The 21,864-nt window shown below is 45.0% G+C and overlaps 1 protein-coding gene across 2 annotated transcripts in view; it reads left to right on the plus strand.

Annotated features, from left to right (window-relative positions):
• Positions 1-21,864, plus strand: part of OBSL1 (obscurin like cytoskeletal adaptor 1) — a 162,950-nt gene that overhangs the window by 131,478 nt on the left and 9,608 nt on the right. For both annotated transcript variants that reach the window (XM_082260933.1, XM_082260934.1), the window contains 5 exons: positions 1,559-1,938; positions 4,204-4,357; positions 9,255-9,416; positions 10,371-10,475; positions 14,741-15,007. In XM_082260933.1, coding sequence (XP_082117059.1) covers positions 1,559-1,938; positions 4,204-4,357; positions 9,255-9,416; positions 10,371-10,475; positions 14,741-15,007 — 1,068 coding nt within the window. The remainder of the gene's footprint in view (positions 1-1,558; positions 1,939-4,203; positions 4,358-9,254; positions 9,417-10,370; positions 10,476-14,740; positions 15,008-21,864) is intronic.

The following is a 21,864-nucleotide window of genomic DNA, read 5'->3' on the forward strand; positions in this document are numbered from 1 at the left end:
AGCTTTCTTTCACATTTCCAAAGCCCTCAGTAAGGGGGCCTTCAGGACCCCCCTAAATTTCTCCTATTGAATACAATAGCAAATAGAACAAATCTGGACAAAAATTTGCGTCTCTCTTACTTTTTTCCAATACTATGTTTGCACAAGAATCCTGCAGGCTGGTTGTACCCAAGTTGATCAATTAATCAACTTGATAGATTCAGCCTGCCCATTAACAGCTCAAATCTTGGCCAGTTCCTGCTGAACCGGCCAAGATTTGAACCGCGTATGGTCGATCTAAGGCTCCTGTAAGATTGAGAGCTGCTCACATAACAATAAGTCTCCAAACCAACAAGGGATCCAGCGCCCCTCAATTTTGCTATTTATTACACTATATATCAGTGATCTGCAACAAGCATGCAAATTAGCAGTTCAGACTTTACCTTGACTTTGCTTGCTAAATGCTTGTGGGCAGGACCACTCACTCTGCCTGTGGGAGTAGAGATGAGTCATGATACTGTGTGCAGTAACAAAAGTACAGAGTTCCTATGAAAAGTACTGTACCATATCACTACACACTGTTGCATGATGTATGTTGTATTTAGGAGGGACACTGCTGAGTCAATGTCCTCTCCACCAGTTCAGCATACCTCTGCCACCTCACTCTCAGTGACAGAATGGGGTCCGCCACGCACAAAACGTGGACCTCATACGTGCACTTGTTAACTTCTTCCTTCCCATACCATGATGCCAGGCTATGGATCTCCATAACCTGGGTTTGGTCCCGGTTGCTACGGGGGACCGACCATTGAGGAGGGAGCCAGAACACTAACTCCCTCACTACCAGAGGACCAATCACCTACACCAGGCACCATATTTAATGACCGGCTGCAATGTACCTTGCACTAGTACTTGATTACCCGTTAGCAACTGCATCACTCCTCCTGCTATACTTGCCGAGTAGACCTTTGTAGTAGGCTTGTTTCATACCCAAAATGTGCTTTACTGACCCAAGTTCTTTCATACACCACAACCATCATGCACTTCTTTGAATAACTTCAGACCAGGCTTAGAACAGTTGATACAACTTTATTTAGATGTCTCAGCAGTACAGTCCAACGTGAGAAATAACCTTAAAAAAGTCCCTATCTGTCTCTACTTGGCTGCCCAGGCATACCTCCAAAAGGTAGAAGGCAATTTTAGGCATTCTCCAAGTCCTGGCTGATCTCCAGATGCCTCTGACTGACTGCAAGATGCAGCAGTCCTGCTGCATGGCAATGGCAGTATGTTCGCCTAATTGTGACTCTAGGATCCTGGTCTACCTCCTTTTTATATAATAGAAGGACAGGCTGTATCTAAAAAGCTTGGGAACAGCACAGCATTAACCCCTTCCCAACCTGGGTCAGCCACTAACTAAAAAACCCATAGGCAACCTACCTACATGCTTGTTTCTTTCCAGTGACCCACAATGTCTAAGGATCAGCATGGCTGTCAGACAACTAGAATTTCCAAAAATTAGCAGTGCCTAGGAAAACACCAACAGACCTATATGATGGTTTTTTTTTTTTTTTTTTCACAGCACGCAGTATAGCGATAAAGAAAGGCTTAAAAGACGTGACATGTGAAGAAGGGAGTAACGTGGAATTTTTGGTGGAGTTATCCCGTGATGATTTGGTCGGAGAATGGTGGAAGGGCGGAGTGCGTCTGACCTCTGATGACCGATGTGTCATCAGGACAAGTGGTCGTCAACATTTTCTGCTCCTCTCAGATCTCAGCCTCCCAGATTCATCGGTCATAGCTTTCATCACAGACACTCTGCGCACTACAGCACAGTTGACGGTCACTGAGCCTCCTCTGACTATCACACAGCCCCCACAGGACTTTGTGGTCAATGAGGGTGGACTAGCTACATTCCAGTGTGAGGTCTCCAAACAAGAGGCTGTTGTGACCTGGAGTAAGGTGAGATCTAAATGTGGGTCATGATGTAGGTTTGATTTCATTTACAGATAACACAGTGACATCATCTGTAATGGTCAGTGGTATAGGCAGCAGGGCAGGGCCAAGGGGTAGGCAGAAGAAGTGGCCACCATGGTTAGAACCTCGGATTTACCTGCCCTCTGTGTCCCAGCTGTGTAGATTCACTCCTCTGTTGTTATAAAGACCATTGTTAGTGGGCCAGAAGGTGTTGGAATTCGAAATCTTACAGTAGGTGAGGAGAAATCTTACAATGTGGATGCCTTTTACAGTGACATCTACGTTTGTGATTTAGCCTTACTTTAGAGAGACTTACCTTCACTTCCTGTAGTGACTCCTACACAGGAAGTAAGGGGAAATCTCATAAACAAGACATAGATAGCAAAAAATAAACTGAGATACATGAAAAAGAGGTGCCAAATATCCTATTTTTGATATTCAGTGTTGTAAATGAAACTGACTTGCTTTGGAGATTTGCTCACATACACAAGAGGAGAGCCCTTAGGCAAGTCTATATTTGTAGAAAGCAGCATCCAGAAAGGTTTTTAAATAAATCATTAGTAGAAAAAGAGATCCAACAGGTTTCAGGGTTTCCAACACTCCCCCTTCATCAGGGCTTGTATAGCATATATCCTCCAGCCAATTTAAAAAGCATGTCTAAACCATCATTAAAGCGGAGTTCCACCCTAAAATTATACTTACCTCCATCTTCTCGCTCCGGGTCACCTGAAAAACAAATGGATAATCTCAATTTTTTTGAGATAGCAGCGCTGGACAATACATTTTCAAGGTGAGTATTTCTTCTTGCAGGTAAGTGCAACCTGGGACAGATCAGAGGCTAGCCATTGTGGACTGTACTAGCCCTGACTGTCCCGGGGGTATTTTTATTAAAAAAAAATTTCCCAGGGTGGAACTCCGCTTTAAATTGCCACAGGCAATGCAGTGCACTGGGGCCCTGTCTACACAATCACACACGAGAATAAAAATGCAAATTATTGATAAGGCAATATTTATTGGTACAGCAGTGCCAGGCTAATGACAGCTGTAAGAGTTGGGAGGCTGGGTCAGGTGAACACACACACGGACGGGAGTCAGACTCGACTGTCCTGTGTGCACCTGTTCCCGTGGTGGCGGACAGGCATTCCTGCAGTTGTAGGGTCCCCTTCCACGGCCAAAGTGGCCTGACAGCAGCGCAGGGCCGACAGGTGCTTGCCACTTGCTAAGTTCGGCAGCAGGATGCACACGGGAATCGGGACTAATGACTGGCTGGGGCTGGGTCGCTGGGCAGGTGGGGCCCCATGCCCATTCGGTAAGATGGCCCTGCATAACACTGTGCAAGAACTACATAACACCTTTATGCTCCATAACAAGGAGAGGTATTTTGTAGCCCAAAGAGCTAGTAGGGAGGAATGCTAACTAATAAGAATTGGGAGGCAGAAAGTACAGGAAGTTACCAGCTCACAAGATTTCTGATTGGATGAACAGCTATTTTTTATGTTTTACTTTTTGAACAGATGTAATAAAGCACTTCCAATGGTTTATAATTACCAAAAGGGAGCAAATAAGAGGAATTTAGTGTTAGTATTTACAGTGTTTTACATACACTTCAAGGTTACATACTATATAAGCCCTGATGAAGGAGGGATGTCTGGACCCCCCGAAATTTGTTGGCTTTCTTTTTTGACCAGTGATTTTAAGTTATATATTTTCTGGACTCTAGAGCAAAAAATAAACCAACAGACATTTTAACCATTCCCAGATCTATCCAAAACTAAACAAAAAAATATTTGTTCTATTTAGGCCCCGTTCACACTGGGGCGATCCGACTTCCCGGGGCGACCTCTGAGGTCGCGGTGCGAGCAGCACGCCGCGACCTCGGAGCGGCCGGCACGGACTTCATAACATTGAAGTCTATGACGGTCGCTCCGGGTCGCCCCAAAGAAGCTCCGGACCCTTTTTCTAAGTTGGAGCGACTTGTGTCGCTCCTATTAGAACGGGTCCGCAGCTTCTCTATGGAAGGCGACCTACGGCGACCTGTGAGGCGACCAGGTCGCCTCACAGGTCGGCCCAGTGTGAACGGGGACTTATGCATGTGAAGTTGTAGAAATGTACCTAATATTTAAATATTATTATAGAGTACAGATAGAGTAGGGTGGTGGTTTTGGCTGGACAGGGGAAAGATACAGTGGGATTAGGCAAAGGTATACCCCATACAGGACACTCTGACACTTTCCTGTGTCCCTTTTCCAGGATGGAGAGCAACTGGTTCTCAGTTCATCGTGTCGTATGTTCTCTGTGGGGCGACGCAGAATCCTTCATCTCAACAAATGCGAGCCGCAGGACGCCGGGACTTACACGTGCCACGTGGATGAACTGGCTGCATCTGGCACTTTACGTGTCCTGGGTGAGTGGACCGTGTCTTGTCCTTTGTTCACTTACAGAGTGCAGGAAATGTGAAGTCTACAATAAAAATCCTTTGTGCAGTAAACAATAACCATTTATGTCCCAGATAGCAAGAAATTTATTTATTCCAGGTACTTATATAGCGCTGTCAATTTACGCAGCGCTTTACATATACATTACACAGTCCCTACCCTCAAGGAGCTTACAATTTAAGGTCCCTAACTGACATTCTCACATACCACAGCCAATTTAGACAGGAGCCAATTAACCTACCAGCATGTCTTTGGAGTGTGGGAGGAAGCCCACGCAGGCACAGGGAGAACATGCAAACTACAGGCAGGTAGTGTCATGGTTGGGATTCAAACCAGCAACCCTTTTGCTGCTAGGTGAAAGTGCTAGGAGCAATGATTAAGCACATGGTGTGAAACGTGTCTGCTGATCCAGTCTATCTTGCATGTTCGATGTTGGACCTTTAATTCTACAATAAATTCAAGTTTCAAAGTTTCCTACTACTGGAGTTGCCGCTTTCTTTCTACAATATATGGACTTTCCAGGTTGCGGACCTTTGGCGAGCACCCAGTTTCCTAGGATTACCACAGTCTGCCCTGGGTCTTTTTTGATCAGCTGACATCCTTTGAGCGGTGATTTGTTTCTTTCCCTGCCCTTAGGTGAAAGTGCTAACCACTACACCACTGCACCTGAGCTGCAAGTTTGCAAATGACTTGCTAAGCTATTCCTAGACTTGCCAGACTTCACAAGTTTGTTAATAAACAATATAGGTTCCCCTGAGGGTGGGACTTTTTAGGCACAATATAATGGTGATAACAATGAGAGTTAATATTTCAAATTGTTTATTTTATTACACAAATATGAATACAAAGATAGGAGCAATAATATTTTGATAAAATCGGTTTAGCAAGCAATAATTGATATATGCAAGATAATTTGACTCAACCATCCAGTCCAGATAGAATATCCAACGCGTTTCGAGGTTTATCACCTCTTCATCAGGGATAGTTCTGGAGCCTTTTCTGTAAGCGTTAAAGAGATATATAAAACATAATATCTAAATAATAATATTTGTCTAAACATGACATTGTCAAATTTATAAAAAATGCAGTTGAATGCAAAATTCTTTGCATAGTGAATCACACTTACATGGTTAGTTTGCATATCAAGAAACAAAGAGCTTGCTGCTTTAAAAACAGGGAAAATGTTGAAACTATGCACATAAACAGGGATGATCTGTTTAACGCTGGTTAAATGCTTCTTAACGCTGGTTAAATGCTGAGTAACGCTGAGTTGAGCTAGTCACGACTAGGCCGCTTAAATTACTTTGCCTTCTGACTCTGAAAGAGTCCTTTAGCTTCCTAAGGCACTCCTTTCCTGAGCTAGCTGTCCTCTAAGTAGACTGTACAGCTGAGCAACTTCAGGGCCCTCCCTGGCACCCCCTTTACCCCCTCTAATCTTCAGGGCTTCACAACTTGGCACCCCCTTTTTCAGTAACACTCCTGGTTAGCTGGCTCCTTGATCCCCTTGACCTTTCTGGAGTGGTCCCCTCTCTTAGGCAGACCCCTGGGCAGATGCTTAGGTACTCACAATACTGTTTTCCGGAAGAATCCTGCCCCACAGCTCCACTTGGTCAGCACACACTGGATCCTCTATGGCACAGCTCATCCCCTGGTCCCTAGGCCGACTGCCTGGACCACCTTCCTCAGCAACAGGAGGAGAGACAGCCTTCACCCTCCTCCTGGGACCTGGCTTCCCGCCCAAAGACACCCTGTCACATGCTCCCTCCAGATTTATTCCCAATCCCAGGATGCATTGCAGCTATGCCCACCCACTGGGACAGTCATAAACCCTGGTGTGCTATTGGCATGGTTTCATCCACTGTCCAACAATAGCCCTCATTGGATACAGTGGGGAGACTCCCCAGGCTCAGCAGAACACACCTGGAAACATGTGACAGGCTAACTGACAGATCAGACCCTCCTGATAAGCAGGACAGGGTCACATATGTGTTTAACCTAGCACCTACCTAGGAGGGTGCTACACAAACATTCTGCAAGTCTGCTGCAAGTTCTGGTTCAGTTATGTTGTGCAATAGTCATCCTACCACAGGGGTCACTGTGGATGAATTGTAATGCTGTAATCTTGCAGAGCTCTTGCTGTAGACTCACCACTGCAACTTTGCTCTTGGTAGAGAATTGCCACGCAAATTTGCTACAAATTGGGAAAAGTGTCATCTAGAACTTCAAGTGCTCTGCAAGTTTACAACGTACCAGTAAAAATGTGCAGCAAGTTAAAGAGGAAGTAAAGTCGAAAAAAAAAAACGAGAAACAAAAAAGCCCTGTAAAGAGAAAGGCATAATGAGCTAGTATGCATCGCATACTAGCTCATTATGTAGTACTTACCTTAAAACGAAGCCCCTGCCGTGCCGCCACCTCAGCGACAGGACGGCGACATGTCCAGCCGTCCTGCTTCCGGGTTCGCGTCCTCCGGCCATCTGATTGGCCAGAGGCGCTATTACATCACTCCCGCGCCTGCGCGCGGGAGCCGCCGTTCACGGCACTGAGCTCTGAGCCGATGACGTCATCGGCAGTATGCACTCTAAATAAATAAATATCTCCTAAACGGTGCAAGTTTGGGAGATATTTATAGCACCTATAGGTAAGCCTTAATATAGGCTTACCTATAGGTAAAAGTTTGTGAGGTGGGTTTACAACCTCTTTAACAAGCTTTACAATTCAACACTGCCACAAACTGTAAATGGGGACAAATGGGGTAAAGTAAAACTAAATCCAGTCTGTAAAATCTGTATAAAAGGTATAAGCTTTAACATGTCAATGTAATTCCAAAAGTTCAAACAACGTCAATCCGCACACCAATTCCTATTGAATTCAGAAAGCTTTTTAGGCACATTCAGTGTGTCAGGGACACTCAACCCTTTGAAACATTTTTAATTAAAGAGGTTGTAAACCGAGAAAAACTTTTTTTTTTTTTCTTTACATCCTGAAAGAGAAACCCATAATGAGCTAGTATGCATCGCATACTAGCTCATTATCAAATACTTACCTTAAAACGAGCCCTCGCCGCGCCGCTCTCTTACCTCTATGACGGGCGACATGTCTAGTCGCCCGTCTTCCGGGATCGCGGCATCCGGCCATCTGATTGGCCGGAGCCGCGGTGACGTCACTCCCGCGCACGCGCGCGGGAGCCGACGGTCACGGCACAGGGCTCTGAAGGAACGGCACGATCGGCCGTTCCTTCAGAGCGCATGCGCCAGTGACGTCACTGGCTGCATCAAATGTAAATATCTCCTAAACGATACATGTTTAGGAGATATTTACAGTACCTATAGGTAAGCCTTAATATAGGCTTACCTATAGGTACAAGTATCAGAGGAGGGTTTACTTCCTCTTTAAAGAGGTTGTAAACTCGTATAAATTTTTTTTTTTTTTTTACAACCTGCAAGAGAAAGACATAATGAGCTAGTATGCATCGCATACTAGCTCATTATGCAATACTTACCTTAGAACGAGCCCCCGCCGTGCCGCTCACTCACCTGTATGACGAGCGACATGTTCAGTCGCCCGCCTCCTGGGATCGCGGCATCCGGCCATCTGATTGGCCGGAGCCGCGGTGACGTCACTCCCGCGCACGCGCGCGGGAGCCGACGGTCACGGCACGGGGCTCTGAAGGAACGGCACGATCAGCCGTTCCTTCAGAGCGCATGCGCCAGTGACGTCACTGGCTGCATTAAAGGTAAATATCTCCTAAACGGTACATGTTTAGGAGATATTTACAGTACCTATAGGTAAGCCTTATCATAGGCTTACCTATAGGTACAAGTGTCAGAGGAGGGTTTACTTCCTCTTTAAAATAATACCTGGAGATCCTGCCATGAAAAGTCCTTGTTCACACACTTCCTGTCTCCCAATTGTATTGTCACCCTGTCACATGCTCCCCCTGGTGGAGACTAATAGTGGCTGGGCCATTACATCCATTTGCTAATCTGATGTGTTCGCTATTATGATAGAACACAGGCATGTTTCACACTTCTTAGGAAGCCAGAGCTATGATGTGCAACTGAGGCATGTACACATGAAGTGGCCACCGGGTATTTGAGGAAATCAGCATCAATATGCAAAAAACGATGGAAAGAAAAACATTATTTTATGACAAAAAAGTGGCAATAGTTTTATGATACACAGTGCTTTAGCACATTAGATGCCATCCAGTTTGGGTTTAAAATTGCATTTCTCTGTGAATTTAGCTGTTTGTCTAGAGCAGCCTTTTTCAACCAGGGTGCCCGGGCACCCTGGGGTGCCTTGAGGTTTCTTCAGGGGTGCCTTGGCAAAATGCCTAAAAATTGCCTCAAAATTGTATACAAGCCAGCATGGGGATAACGCGCCTGCCTTTTAGTTACACAAAGCCACAGGTTTTCTTATGCACCATTACAACCTTCTAGGCACTGGCATCCTAATGACCAGTGACATCACCAGCTGATAAGGATGATGGCATCAACTGCATAGCATCCTCGTATGACCCTCCCCTGCCCCTCTCCATGAGCATTGAGGGCACCTTAGCTGAGTGATGGAGAAAAATCGAGGACGAAGAGAAACATTGGAATACTAGTCAGTACCAGTTTGCAAAAGTGCTTTGGAAGAATAAATCACCTCTTACATTGGGTGTCCTACCTGTGTGGATGTTTCTTCATTATGCACAACTATTAGAATTGTTTTGACATTTTAGAATGGGGTACCTCAAGACTGTTCATAATTTTTAAAGGGTGCCTCGAGACTGTCCATATTTTTAAAAGGGTGCCATGACTGGAAAAAGGTTGAGAAACACTGGTCTAGAGTTCCATATAAAATACTTATTTCTGTTTCCCATAGAACAAGAACCACAAGTGATGAAAGACCTGCAGGACGTGGAGATAGAAGAGAATGACAATGCTGCCTTCATCTGTGAACTGTCCTGTGCTCAGGCCAAGGGGGAGTGGTTCAAAAACGGCGAGAAAATCAAAGTAACGTCAACCACAAAGATCCGTCAGGAAGGTACATTTCCTATCCTATCCTCTGGATCTAGTCAGTTAGGCAGGCCATCGACGTGGACATTTCTTTCTTGCAACAATTCTCCCATCAACACAGACAGTGCTAAAGGGGGAATCCCTTCTGCCGAGCAATTGTCTTCTCCCGGTGGGGGGACGAGAGCAGGTGTGGAAAGCCACGCTGGGAGAAGACAGTGATTATTGCTAGGGGCTATAGCAGCCACTAACGATAATTGCAAGTTAATCAGGCAAGCTAGCTGTACCCAAGTTGATCGATCAACTTGGTATATTCAGCCTGCCCAATCACGGTTCGCATCTGGGCTGGTTGATGCTGAACCTGCCCAGATTTGAACTGTCTATGGCCGTCCTTAGTTTTCCATAAATTTCCTTTATTTGCTACCTGGCTGTTTAACCATTTGAGTACCAGCCTGAAATGCACCTTTGTTAACAGGCCATTTTTTATTTCCCAGTGTTGTTATAGTTTGAATGACAGTTACTCCTGCATGCAACACTGTACATCATTTGTTTGAGACAGCTTTCTTTTGGTGGTATCAGTAATCACTGGGTTTTTATGCACTACTTGCATCAGGACTTAGGGTTCTTTAGAAAGTGCTGTGATGTTTTCAGGAAGCTATGTACAGCACCCTTCCAGTCCCTCCCACCAGCCATGACCTGTCTGCATTGCATAGAGAAGAACCGGGTCTAAAATAGGGTATGTTATAAAAACTGAATGGTATTAAAGTATTTCATCAACATGTTGATGAGGGTAAGAGCCAGGGAAGGCGAACTATAGATTAAGCAACCCTTCCCAACTCTAACTGAGCTAATGGCTAGAGTGGGACTTTAGGTATGGTTTCTGTTTGATTCATAGTTCTGATCAATAAATGCAGAAGCTTGTCACATAACCATCCCAGCTTTGAGATCTATGTTAGTTCAGTGTTTATTTCTTCTATCTCTGCAGGGCGGAGGCATTTCCTGTTGATCTGTGGGGCCCAATGTGGAGACTCTGGAGAAATCCTCTTTCGAGCAAGAAGAGTGGAGTCAAGAGCCAAGCTTGTAGTGACAGGTCAGAGCTTGTTACTGATTCCTCCCCTGTCTGAGGGCTGTTTCGGGGAGGCAACCTTGGTGCCTTGGAAAGCTGGATGGGGATTAATTTATTAAAATGTCCAGAGAAAGAAACTCTGCAGGGAAGATGGAAGTAGATCGTCAAATTCAACTGGACTTGCTTTGTAGACTAGACTTCTTCTGTAATGTTAAAGAAGTTTCTTAGCTTCTCCAATCCACTCCTTCTGTTCTAAAGAAGTGGCTCGGAGAGGTTACTAATGGCACTTTTCCACTGCAAGTACCGGCTTGGCTCCACTCGGCCCTGCTCCGCCCTGCTTGGCTCGGTTTGGTTTTCCAATGCATGGTACCGCATGGTACGGTGTTGGAACGGTTCGGTACGGTTTGGTACGGTTTGCTTTTCCACTAATAGTAAGTGGGTGGGAAAACAACGATTCTCTGACCCAACAGTGGCTAGTAGTGACAAACAGTCAAGGCTGCAAAGGATTGTGGGATATGGATTGTAGGATTGGAACCACAACCGAGGTGGTACTGTTTAAGCGAGCCATACCGTACGGCAGTGGTCCTCAACCCTGGTCCTCAGGGCCCACTAACAGGCCAGGTTTGCAAGATAACTGAAATACATCCCAGGTGATATCATTTGCTGCTCAGTGATTGCAGTACTCTAGTCTGCATCTCCCCAAGGTAATACCTAAAATCTGGCCTGTTAGTGGTCCCTGAGGACCGGAGTTGAGGACCACTGCCGTACGGTTCCATGTAGTGGAAAAACGCTGCCGTACCGTACCGAACCGTTCCAACACTGTACCATGTGGTACCATGCAGTGGAAAAGCGCAAAAGCGAGCCGAACCGTACGGTTCCATGCAGTGGTAAAGCGCCATAAACATCTTTAACATTACAGAAGAAGTCCAGTCTATAGAGCAAGTCCATAGAGCAAGTCCAGTTGAATGTGACTAACAACTACTAGATATACTATGACCTGGATAAAGCACAGGAACCTGAGGAACCAGGGATGAGCTCAAGTGTGTTCAGATCCTAGTCCAAACCTGCCTGAGCTATTTTCCCAGGAAGCCATCAGAGCACCCGACCAATCATAAGCAGCCAAGGCATTCCCTTTCCCACAGGGCACGTATACTTACAACTTGTATATGTGTGGCTGCAGGGTGTGGAATAACTCAGCCTTTTATGGTGGGGTGCAGTGACAGCTTCCTCGTGGGATAGCACAGGTGGGTTCAGACTAGGTTTCAACAGTACAAATGGCAACCGCCCCAACCTATAACTGGCCTTTGCAGCAAGAAGCACATGGAAGGGCGATACATGTCAAAAAACAACAAATCAAATTATCCTGTCTATCAGTTCACGTTAAAACCAAAGGGTATTGTTTGCATACATTTGCAAATACATGCGTAAGCTGCAACAGCCACATTGCAGGACCTTGAAGTACTGCAGCCCTAACTCTATAATTTTGAGAGTCTTCCAAGTAGGAGCACATATATAATAATGGATAGATTAAGGGCAGGTACACCTGGAGAGAGCCCATCCTTCCTCAAAGGTACAGGGAGACACTTGACACCCAACAATAGCACAATGGCAGTGAAGGTATCCAGTGAGTCTCCTCACCAATTACCTACAGTACAAAAACAAATGGCAACCACCCCACCTATAACTGGCCTTTGCAGCAAGGAGGACATCAAAGGGTGACGCATTTAAAAAAACAGCAAACAAAAATTCCCAGCTCACTTACCAGCCGGCCTACAACAAACTGAATTGACCCAGTATGATGGGATCCCAGCATGCCTGTGCTCATCCCTAATGGGAACCTTTACAGAAGCCTGCAGGCTAAACTAAACGGTGCAAATAGAAGTATCTCCTGCTGTCTTCATCCAGTGTCTATGTTTGGCCAACAATTTTCTGTCAACAAAAATCTTAAATTTTTTAGGCAAAGGATGGGGGTGGGAGGTTGCCAACAGTACTAGAAACTAACATAAACTGGCTGAAATTCTCTCATTGTTTGGCCAGCTTTAGGCTGGGTTCACACTAGTGACAGGAGAGTGTGCCCGGCAAAACAAGGGAGCGGGTTCGCACATCTCCGTGGCGGCTGCAGGGCGGATTGTACAGGAGTCCTGTGCGTCTTTGGCTCCAATTCAGGTCCGAATTCAGGCAAAAATTTGGGCCTGATTCCTCCCTGAAACGGAGAAAGGGATGCACCAGACCCCTGCTGCGAGCCGCATCTGAATTAAAGGATAAGTCCAGGCAAAACCTAACTGACGATAAACCTGCTCTGTGCCACATTCTAAACCTAATCCATCTAACTCTGTAAAGCAAAAATCACTGTACTTACCTTTTCTGCACCCGATCTGGTCCGGTTTCCAGCGACGGAAGCTCTGTGCAGGAAAGGACCGACAACGACTGTGAAATTAATGGGATGTCACCCATAGACTTTCTATGGAGCTTCTGTTGGCGAGAGCCTCTCCTGCACCCGCCTCCACGCTGAAGCCACCACTGACAGCTCAGTGTGGGACCGGACCGGCTGCAAAATAGGCAAGTACAGTGATTTTTGCTTTAGAGAGTTAGATAGATTAGGTTTAGAATGTGGCACAGAGCAGGTTTAGCATTAGTTAGGTTTTGCCTGGACTTATCCTTTAAGTGTGAATCCAGCCTTAGTGCAAGTTCAGACTATAGTGATGTTAGACATCGCATTATTCCCACCGCACTGCTATGCAAATCACATGCAATGTCTGTGTGATGTGAATTCAGCCATACAGATTGTATTGCTGAATTTGCATCGCATTCAGACCAAAGTCGTGCAGGACCTTTTTTTTTGGTCCACACCAGAATCGGATTGCATGGGTGTTCACACCTATGCGATCTGTTTCCTGCCTGAATTGACAGTTCACACTGCGATATGTGAACTAATTTGGGGGTGTCATTAACTTTGTATTTACACTCCCAGCAATTTGCATATGGCGGTGTAAACTAGAACTAAAACTGGAGCACACAGAATCTGGTGCAGCTGTACATGGTAGCCAATCAGCTTCTAACTTCAACTTGTTCAGTTAAAACGGAGTTCCGGGCACAGAAAAAAATTTTCACTGAACATACCCCCGGGACAGTCAGGGCTAGTACATTCCACAATGGCTAGCCTCTGATCTGTCCCGGTTCCGGAAGCCGGCGCGATCCTCTTCGGCGTCCTCTTCTGTGTCTTCTCCTCCCAGAATGCGCCTGCACCGGCCCCTCTTGTCACTTCCGGTGCTGGGCCGCATTCCTCCACAGCTTCTGGGCATGCCCAGAAGCTGTTTAGAAGGGAATGCGGCGTCGCCCCGGAAGTGACGAGTGGGGCCGGTGCCGTCGCATTGATTCCTGGGAGCGATGACGTTCAGCTCCCAGGAATCATCGCAAGACAGGAAGTGACGGCGGAGCCGCGGCGCTGAGGGAGGAAGTGAAGGATATGTGAGTATATTCGATCTCCAATTGGAAGGTAAGTATAAAAAATCCCCCCCTAAGTGTAAAGCTTGCACAAAAGAGTGTCATAATTCTGGAGCATTCAAGGCAGCATGCTGTCTAAATATGATCCTAGAAAATATTGTATTGTGTTTGATGTGAAAATGAATTAAAAAGATGAGGCTAGGAACATTACTCGCCAACAATGAAGAGACTGAATGGTTCTGGGGAATTCCTTGGTCTACCCAAAGCTCCTCTGTCTGGTTATGGTACATGCTTGAGAGATTAACCTACGCTTTCTCTCTCTTAACAGGTGAGATATGATATCAGCCTCACAGGGAGGGTATTGTTTTTTATTTTTGTTTAGGTCAGCAGACTCAGAAATATGCATTGTGGGAAGTAGTAAGGCAGAACCATTGTGTAGCACTGCAAAAGCCAGAAATAGATCCTGAATTTGTAATGAGCAAAAATGGCTGCCCACAAGTACATATATAACTGCAATTTATATTTGGTGTTAGACAATACAGATACATTTATTTATAGTAACCTGATTTCCTTTACTTGTTTATCTAGAAAACTTTGAAAAATCTGTAGATTCCTTTTGATCATGGCTGATAGACTTGGATTTATGCCCAAACAGAACAAATGGTGCAGTCCTTTTGGACAAGGGTACATTAACCCATGATGAGCCCAAAATCTAGCAGGTTGCCCTCACTGCCCTGGAGGATTCTATTTTTGATGTATTATTAATCCATTCTATTTAGGAAAGTTGGCAAGATCCACAAGGAAAGATAGTAACTGTGTTCTCTCTGTCCCTCCTGACCCTCCAGAGCTCCCTGTGCGCATTGTGAAGGCGCTGAGAGACAAGACGGCCCTGCAGGGACATCGGGTCATCCTGGAATGTAAGGTCAGCCCGGCCCGAGCTCGGGTCACCTGGCTGCGAGGAAATGAGGTGATCCTCCCATCCGACAAATACCAGATAACCAGTGAAGATGCGTATCGGACGCTATTCATCAATGATGTGGGCCCAGAAGATGAGGATGTCTATACCATGAAGACTAGTGGGGGGCAGAGCTCAGCTCGTCTGATGGTGGAAGGTGAGGGGAGAACTTCTAATACACATCATTGATTATTAGAAATACAAACTAATAAATCTGTTTTCCATTAAGTGTTTCCACTTAGAAATTCAAAGAACAATGTGGATTTGCCAACATCAAACACACACACATCATAGGTTGAACTGGATGGACTGATGTATTTTTTCAACCTCACTAACTATGTAGCTATGTAACTAAGTATGGAATCTCATGTTGTCCAATTAGATTTAACACGGAACTCAACTCTCACAATCAACATTAACTATTTGTAATCCTTATGCTACTAGCATTAGTAAATAGGATATATTATATATTGTTTTAACTTTTTTTACTTTTCTTCAGTTGCTTCCTGGTTTTTGGCTTAGGCCAAAATGATGTCATTCATCCCAGGAGTCTTCATGGACACTTTTTTCTTTTATCTGGAGGAAGGGAAGAGGGGCTTTCACAGCTAAGCATGCCCTCTTGCCTGTGTGCTTGAGCTAGGGGCAGATGGATTCCAAAAAGCAAATGCTACATGAGCCATCTGCCCTTACTCAAGATGGCCACAGCTAGAAATGCTTGGGGGTGTTTTCAAAGTGATTTCTCAACAAAATAAAGCATTGTGACATGGATGGATAGGGGAGTTTACTTTAAAGATTAAAAATGAATTAAAGCGGAGTTCCACCTAAAACCAAAAAAAATACTTAAAAATACCCCCGGAACAGTCAGGACTAGTGCATTCCACAATGGCTAGCCTCTGAACTGTCCCGGGTCGCACTTACCTGCAAGAAGAAATACTTACCTTGAAAATGTCTTGTCCAGCGCTGCCATCTCAGGTGTGGGTAGCTTGAAGCCAGCTCGATCCTCTTCTGCGTCCTCTTCCGTCCTCTTCGGTCCCACGATGCACTGCTCTGGCCCCGCCGTCACTTCCGGGGCTGCAGTGTCATCCCTGCACAGCTTCTGGGCATGCCCAGAAGCTGTTTAGCAAGGTATGACGGCGCCTGCACCGGAACTGACGTCGGGGCCAGTGCAGGCGCATTGATTCCTGGGAGCGATGACGTTCATCTCCCAGGAATCATTGCAAGCCAGGAAGTGATGACTCGCCGTGGCCGCCGAGAAAGGAAGAGGAAGTAAGGTAAGTATATTATCTTCTAAACAAGGTAAGTAAAAAAAAAAAAAAAATTGCGATTATCCATTTGTTTTTCAAGTGACCCAGAGCAAGAAGATGGACGGAACTTTCATTTTTGGGTGGAACTCCGCTTTAAATAGTATTTTCAGTTTGTAGTGCTCAGATAAAGTTTAGTTCCACTTTAAGGTTACATCAGTCAGTTCAGTTAAAGTGCCCCCTCTTTTCTTTTACAATTTGATATATATTAGGATGCGGATGTGGGGAGTTGTCCCTGGAACTGGTATAATATACCAAAATTATGCTACTACTAGGCGTTAGAACTTTGGAGAGAGACAGGCAAACAATACAGATATATGTGCTTTGTTCACATTTCATGACTGGGGTTTACAACCACTTTAAGCGGTGACTTTATTAGATGGTATGGATTAATATACATTATACCGTTTATTCTCACTGCTGCTTGCGGTGCTTTACTGGGTATGACTGAATGTTATTTTTCAGTAATAGAAACATTTGCTGTTCTCAGTTAGATAATTGCAGTTGGTGATTTAATCTTCTTCATGGAGTATGTGTAAGCAGTTTCAAAATATTCATAACTGGAACTGCTAAAATTACATTAGTTTGTAACGATTGAGGACATCAGAATATTCCCAGCATTGAAACAAGCTGTAGAAACAAGAACATTCATAGGATTAAATTAGCAGAAGCCAATTAGAGCATTACTTCATTCCTAGACCTTTACCAACCTACAGCCAATCAGAGTGTTACATCATTCCTAGGACTTGACCAACCTGCAGCCAATAAGAACATTACATCATTCCTAGGATTTTACCAACCTACAGCCAATCAAAGTATTACATCATTCCTAGAGCTTAACAACCTGCAGCCAATCAGAGTATTACATCATTCCTAGGACTTTACCAACCCGCAGCCAATCAGAGGGTTACATCATTCCTTGGACTTTACCAACCTGCAGCCAATCAGAGTATTATATCATTCCTTGGACTTTACCAACCTGCAGCCAATCAGAGGGTTACATCATTCCAAGGACTTTACCAACCCGCAGCCAATCAGAGGGTTACATCATTCCAAGGACTTTACCAACCCGCAGCCAATCAGAGGGTTACATCATTCCAAGGACTTTACCAACCCACAGCCAATCAGAGGGTTACATCATTCCTAGGACTTTACCAACCCACAGTCAATCAGAGGGTTACATCATTCCTAGGACTTTACCAACCCACAGCCAATCAGAGGGTTACATCATTCCTAGGACTTTACCAACCCGCAGCCAATCAGAGGGTTACATCATTCCTAGGACTTGACCAGCCTGTAGCCAACCAGAGCGTTCCATCATTCTTAGGTCTTGACCAACCTGCAGCCAATTAGAGCATTGCAACATTTGTATGATTGGCCAACCAGCAGCCAATCAATGCACTGCAATATTCATAGGCATTGACCAACCTTTTTAAATACATCACATCTACAGCCAGTCAGAACATTCTAACAAGACTACATGAAGTTTCTAGTCCAGGGGTGTCAAACTCAATTTCATTGGGGGGCTGCATCAACATTATGGTTGCCCTCAAAGGGCCAGTTGTATATGTAAAACTAGATGTCCAGAGCATCACATCCCCCCTTACATTAGCTGTCAAGAGCCCCCAAAATTCAGAAGTTAAGAGCCTGACTGTCTTACCGTACAACCCCCTTACCTTGTGCTGCTGCCAGGAAGAAGCTGGAGGAGCTGAGAAGCATAAAATGAAGGGTCTGGAGGACTATGGGGGGGGGGGGGGGCTGGAGTCAGCTGCTGGAGACTGCTGAATGCTAAGACTGGGGGGGGGCAGAGGTGAGGGGGTGCTACGTCTGCACAGAATGGTGCAGAATATGTAGGAGGATTTCTGTTCTCCTCTCTGCTGCTGACTGCTGAGACAAGGTGGAGGCGGAAATGAGGGAGTGGCGCAGCTGCAGGAGATGTGCAAGGGCCACATAAAATGGCCTAGCGGGCCGCATTTAGCCCCTGGGCCTTGTGTTTGACACATGTGCTCTAGCCAATCAGAACATCACAGAATCGTAATAGCCATTTATAATATTTTTCCATTCTCTTACAACCACTTTAGCCACTTCAATACCAAGCATTTTCACCCCCTACCTGCCCAGGCCAATTTTCAGCTTTCAGCGCTGTCACACTTTGAATGACAATTGCGCAGTCATGCAATGCTGTACCCAAACAACATTTTGACCATTGTTTTGAGACAGATAGAGCTTTCTTATGGTGGTGTTTAATCACCACTGTTTTTTTTTTTTTTGCTAAACAAATGAAAAAAGACTGAAAGTTATGAAAAAAAAAAGTTTTTCTTAGTTTCTGTTATAAAATGTTGTAAATAGGTACGTTTTTTGCTTCACTGATGTGCAATGATGAGGCTGCACTGACAGACACTGATGAAGCAGCACTGATGGACACTGATGAGGAGGCACTAATATGCAGCACTGTTAAGAACTGATAGGCGGCACTGATATGCAGCACTAACAAGCACTGATAGGCGGCACTAATATGCAGCACTGATAGGAACTGATAGGCAGCACTGATATGCAGCACTGATGGCCACTGATACATAGCACTAACAGGTGGCAATGATGGGCAGACTTTATGGGCACTGATAGGCAGCAATGATGGGCACTAATAGGCGGCACTGATGTGCACTGATAAGTGGCACTGATAGATAGCACTGATAGGTGGCACTGACAGGTATCACTGATGAGAACTGAAAGGCATCACTGATGGACACTGATTGGCATCACTGGTGGGCATCGCTGATGGGGCTGCACTGATTATCAGTGCAGATCCCCCCTGTCAGAAGAGCTGCTTATCGGCTCTCCTCTACTCATGCCCTGTCTCAGTGAGTGGACACCTCTGGTTACATGGTAAAGAGCCTACATCATCAGAGCGACACACCGCACTACCGATCGCCATGCTGCATGCCCACGAACGGCTTCTTCTGAAGGACATCATATGACATCCAGACAGAACGGGGGAGCAACCGCTCGGCCGTCATTTTGCAGTTAAGGAATGCTTTGCAAACTCTAGAGGAACCCTAAGGTTCCATGGAACACTGGTTGAGAAACCCTGATATAGACAGTTTACTCTTAGGTTCCATTCACACCTATGCAGTTTGCTTTTGAGCGTTTCTGCGGTGCCTTTTGCGGTGCTTTTTCTGGTTTTTACTGCGATTTTACCACATTTTTGCTGTGTTTTCCTTTATTGCAAAACGCAATAGAAACGCTGAAAAAGCACACTACATGCTTTTCTGCAGCTCCTCCATTGAAGTCTATTGAACCAAAAAATAAAGTTTTGCATTTAAAAAAGTCCCTGACCCTTTCCAAAAATGCATAGATGTGAGCGTGTTCAATAGAAACCCATGTTAAAAATAATGTCCTACATTTCTGCAGAAAGCATGAAAACACACATTGGTGTGAATGAAGCCTCAGAAAGCTATTAAATTTTTGTCATGACAATGGTCATGAAGGCCAATAGAAAGAGTGTTTTTTATGTTGGGAGACATTATAAAAACCACACCGATTTTCTAACACTTTTGCATGCTATCCAAAGTTTGAAAAAAAAGTTTGAGTTTAAGTTCCTTGAAGAACATTACCCTCTGTTATTTGTGTTTTTACAAAAAAAAAAAAAGGAAAATGGATCCATCCTTAGCAAAAGACCTGTCTGGATCAATAGACAATTCATGACACACACCTTAGCCGCTGTCAGGATAATTGATGAAACTTGCCTCTAGAAAAACGAATTGATTAAATTCCATCACTTTCATAGTGAAGGAAAACAGTTGCTTTATTAAAGCGAAACACTGTATTTGGGCGCCACAAACCAAAAACATTATTTAAAGCGGAGTTCTGGGCCTCGGGGTCAATTTGAGCTAAAAATTGCCCCGGGACAGTCAGGGCTAGTACATTCCACAATGGATAGCCTCTGTACTGTCCTGGGTCGCACTTACCTCTAAGAAGAAATACTTACCTTGAAAAGTTCTTCTCCAGCGCTGCCATCTCAGGTGTGGGCAGCTGAAGCCGCAGCGTCCCTCTTCGTGTCCTCTTCGTGACGTCGGCGTCCCACAATGCACTGCACTGGCCCCGCTTGTCACTTCCGGTGCAGGTGCGGCATCCCTGCACAGCTTATGGGCATGCCCAGAAGCTGTTTAGCCGTGAATGCCGCGCCTGCACCGGAAGTGACGAGCGGGGCCGGTGCAGGTGCATTGATTCCTGGGAGCGATGACGTTCAGCTCCCAGGAATTATCGCAAACCGGAAGTAACGGCACGGGCCGGGGCCACAGAGGGAGGAAGTGGAAGGAAGGTGAGTATATTTTCTTCTATAATAAGGTAAGTGTCCAAAAAAAAAAGAAATCGCCACTATCCATTTTTTTTTTCAGGTTCTCCTTAGCAAGCAAAACATTTTGGGGGAGCATACCCATGTATTTCTAAACCTGGTGCAGCTATGAACCAAAAGACATGTATGTTAAAAAAGATTTTGCACATCTTTCCTAGCAAGGAGTATTATCTCCAAGGGTTAGAAAGGCTGGATTCATCTCTTTTTCATGGATAGTGTAGGACCCACTGATAATGGGGTATTTTGACGCAGTAGTGGGCTTGAGCACGATATGGCCATATGGTGGGACCAAATCCCCATTTTTATTTATGGATTGTCTTCAAATTTGGTAAAAATCTCCTTAGCAAGCTGATGGCCCAAAATCGATTTTACAGATTTATAGGCCAGAACTCCGCTTTAATTCATTTTTAATATTCAAAGCAAATTCCCCCATCCATCCATGTCTCCATACATTATTTTGCCAAAAAATCTATTAAAAAAACATCCCCCTGGCATTTCTGGTCATGGCCATCTTGAGTAAGGGCAGATAATTCATGTAGCTTTTACTTCCTGTAATCCATCTGCCGTTAGCTCAGGCATGCAGGCAGGAGGGTGTGGTTATCTGAGAAAACTCATCCTCCCTTCCCTCCCCCCTCCTAAACACTACTGGGATGTATGACATCATTTGCCTAGGCTTAGAAAGCAGGAAGTAACTAAAGACATGTAAAAAAAAAATGTAACATATATTATATTTTCCTATCTATTTTCTAATTCTAGTCAATGCTGATTGAGAGCGCAAAGTTCCACTTTTAGGATGTATTTTATTGCTTCTGTGGTATAAACACCTTTTAAAAGGACTCTCATTGGAATTGAGGATTGTGCCTGGACTTAGCCTGGGTTCACACATATGCATCCAATTCGCATAACAGGTAAATGTGACCAGCTCTCAATGGAGCCAGTTCACACATGTCCAGGGTAGCCGCGGTGATGATTGAGTCCTGAGGTCCTGTGCGTCCTGTGCGTTTTTCAGGCAAAAAATTCGGACATGGTTTGCACCTGAACCAGTGGGCAGGGACGCACTGGACCCCAGGCAGGAACCTGCAAAGTAGGACATGTGTGAATGGAGCCTGAAGCTGGTCATACACCAGTAGAATTTAAATTTTATATATATATATACTGCAAGGGTCCTATCTCACTCTCATAGGACTGGCCCGGTACAAGAGCGAGCAAAGCACTTTATGCCCGATGTGTAATAGTAGGACTTGCACTTTTTTCCATTTGATCTGGAGCTGTTCGACCATGCAGGGGTTCTGGACACAAGTTGTCAAATTCCTTCATGACACCATGGGCTCCCCATTAACTTTATTCTCTAAACCAATA

Source organism: Pelophylax lessonae (genome assembly GCF_965119305.1).
Source record: "Pelophylax lessonae genome assembly, chromosome: 6".
Taxonomy (NCBI): Eukaryota; Metazoa; Chordata; class Amphibia; order Anura; family Ranidae; genus Pelophylax; species Pelophylax lessonae.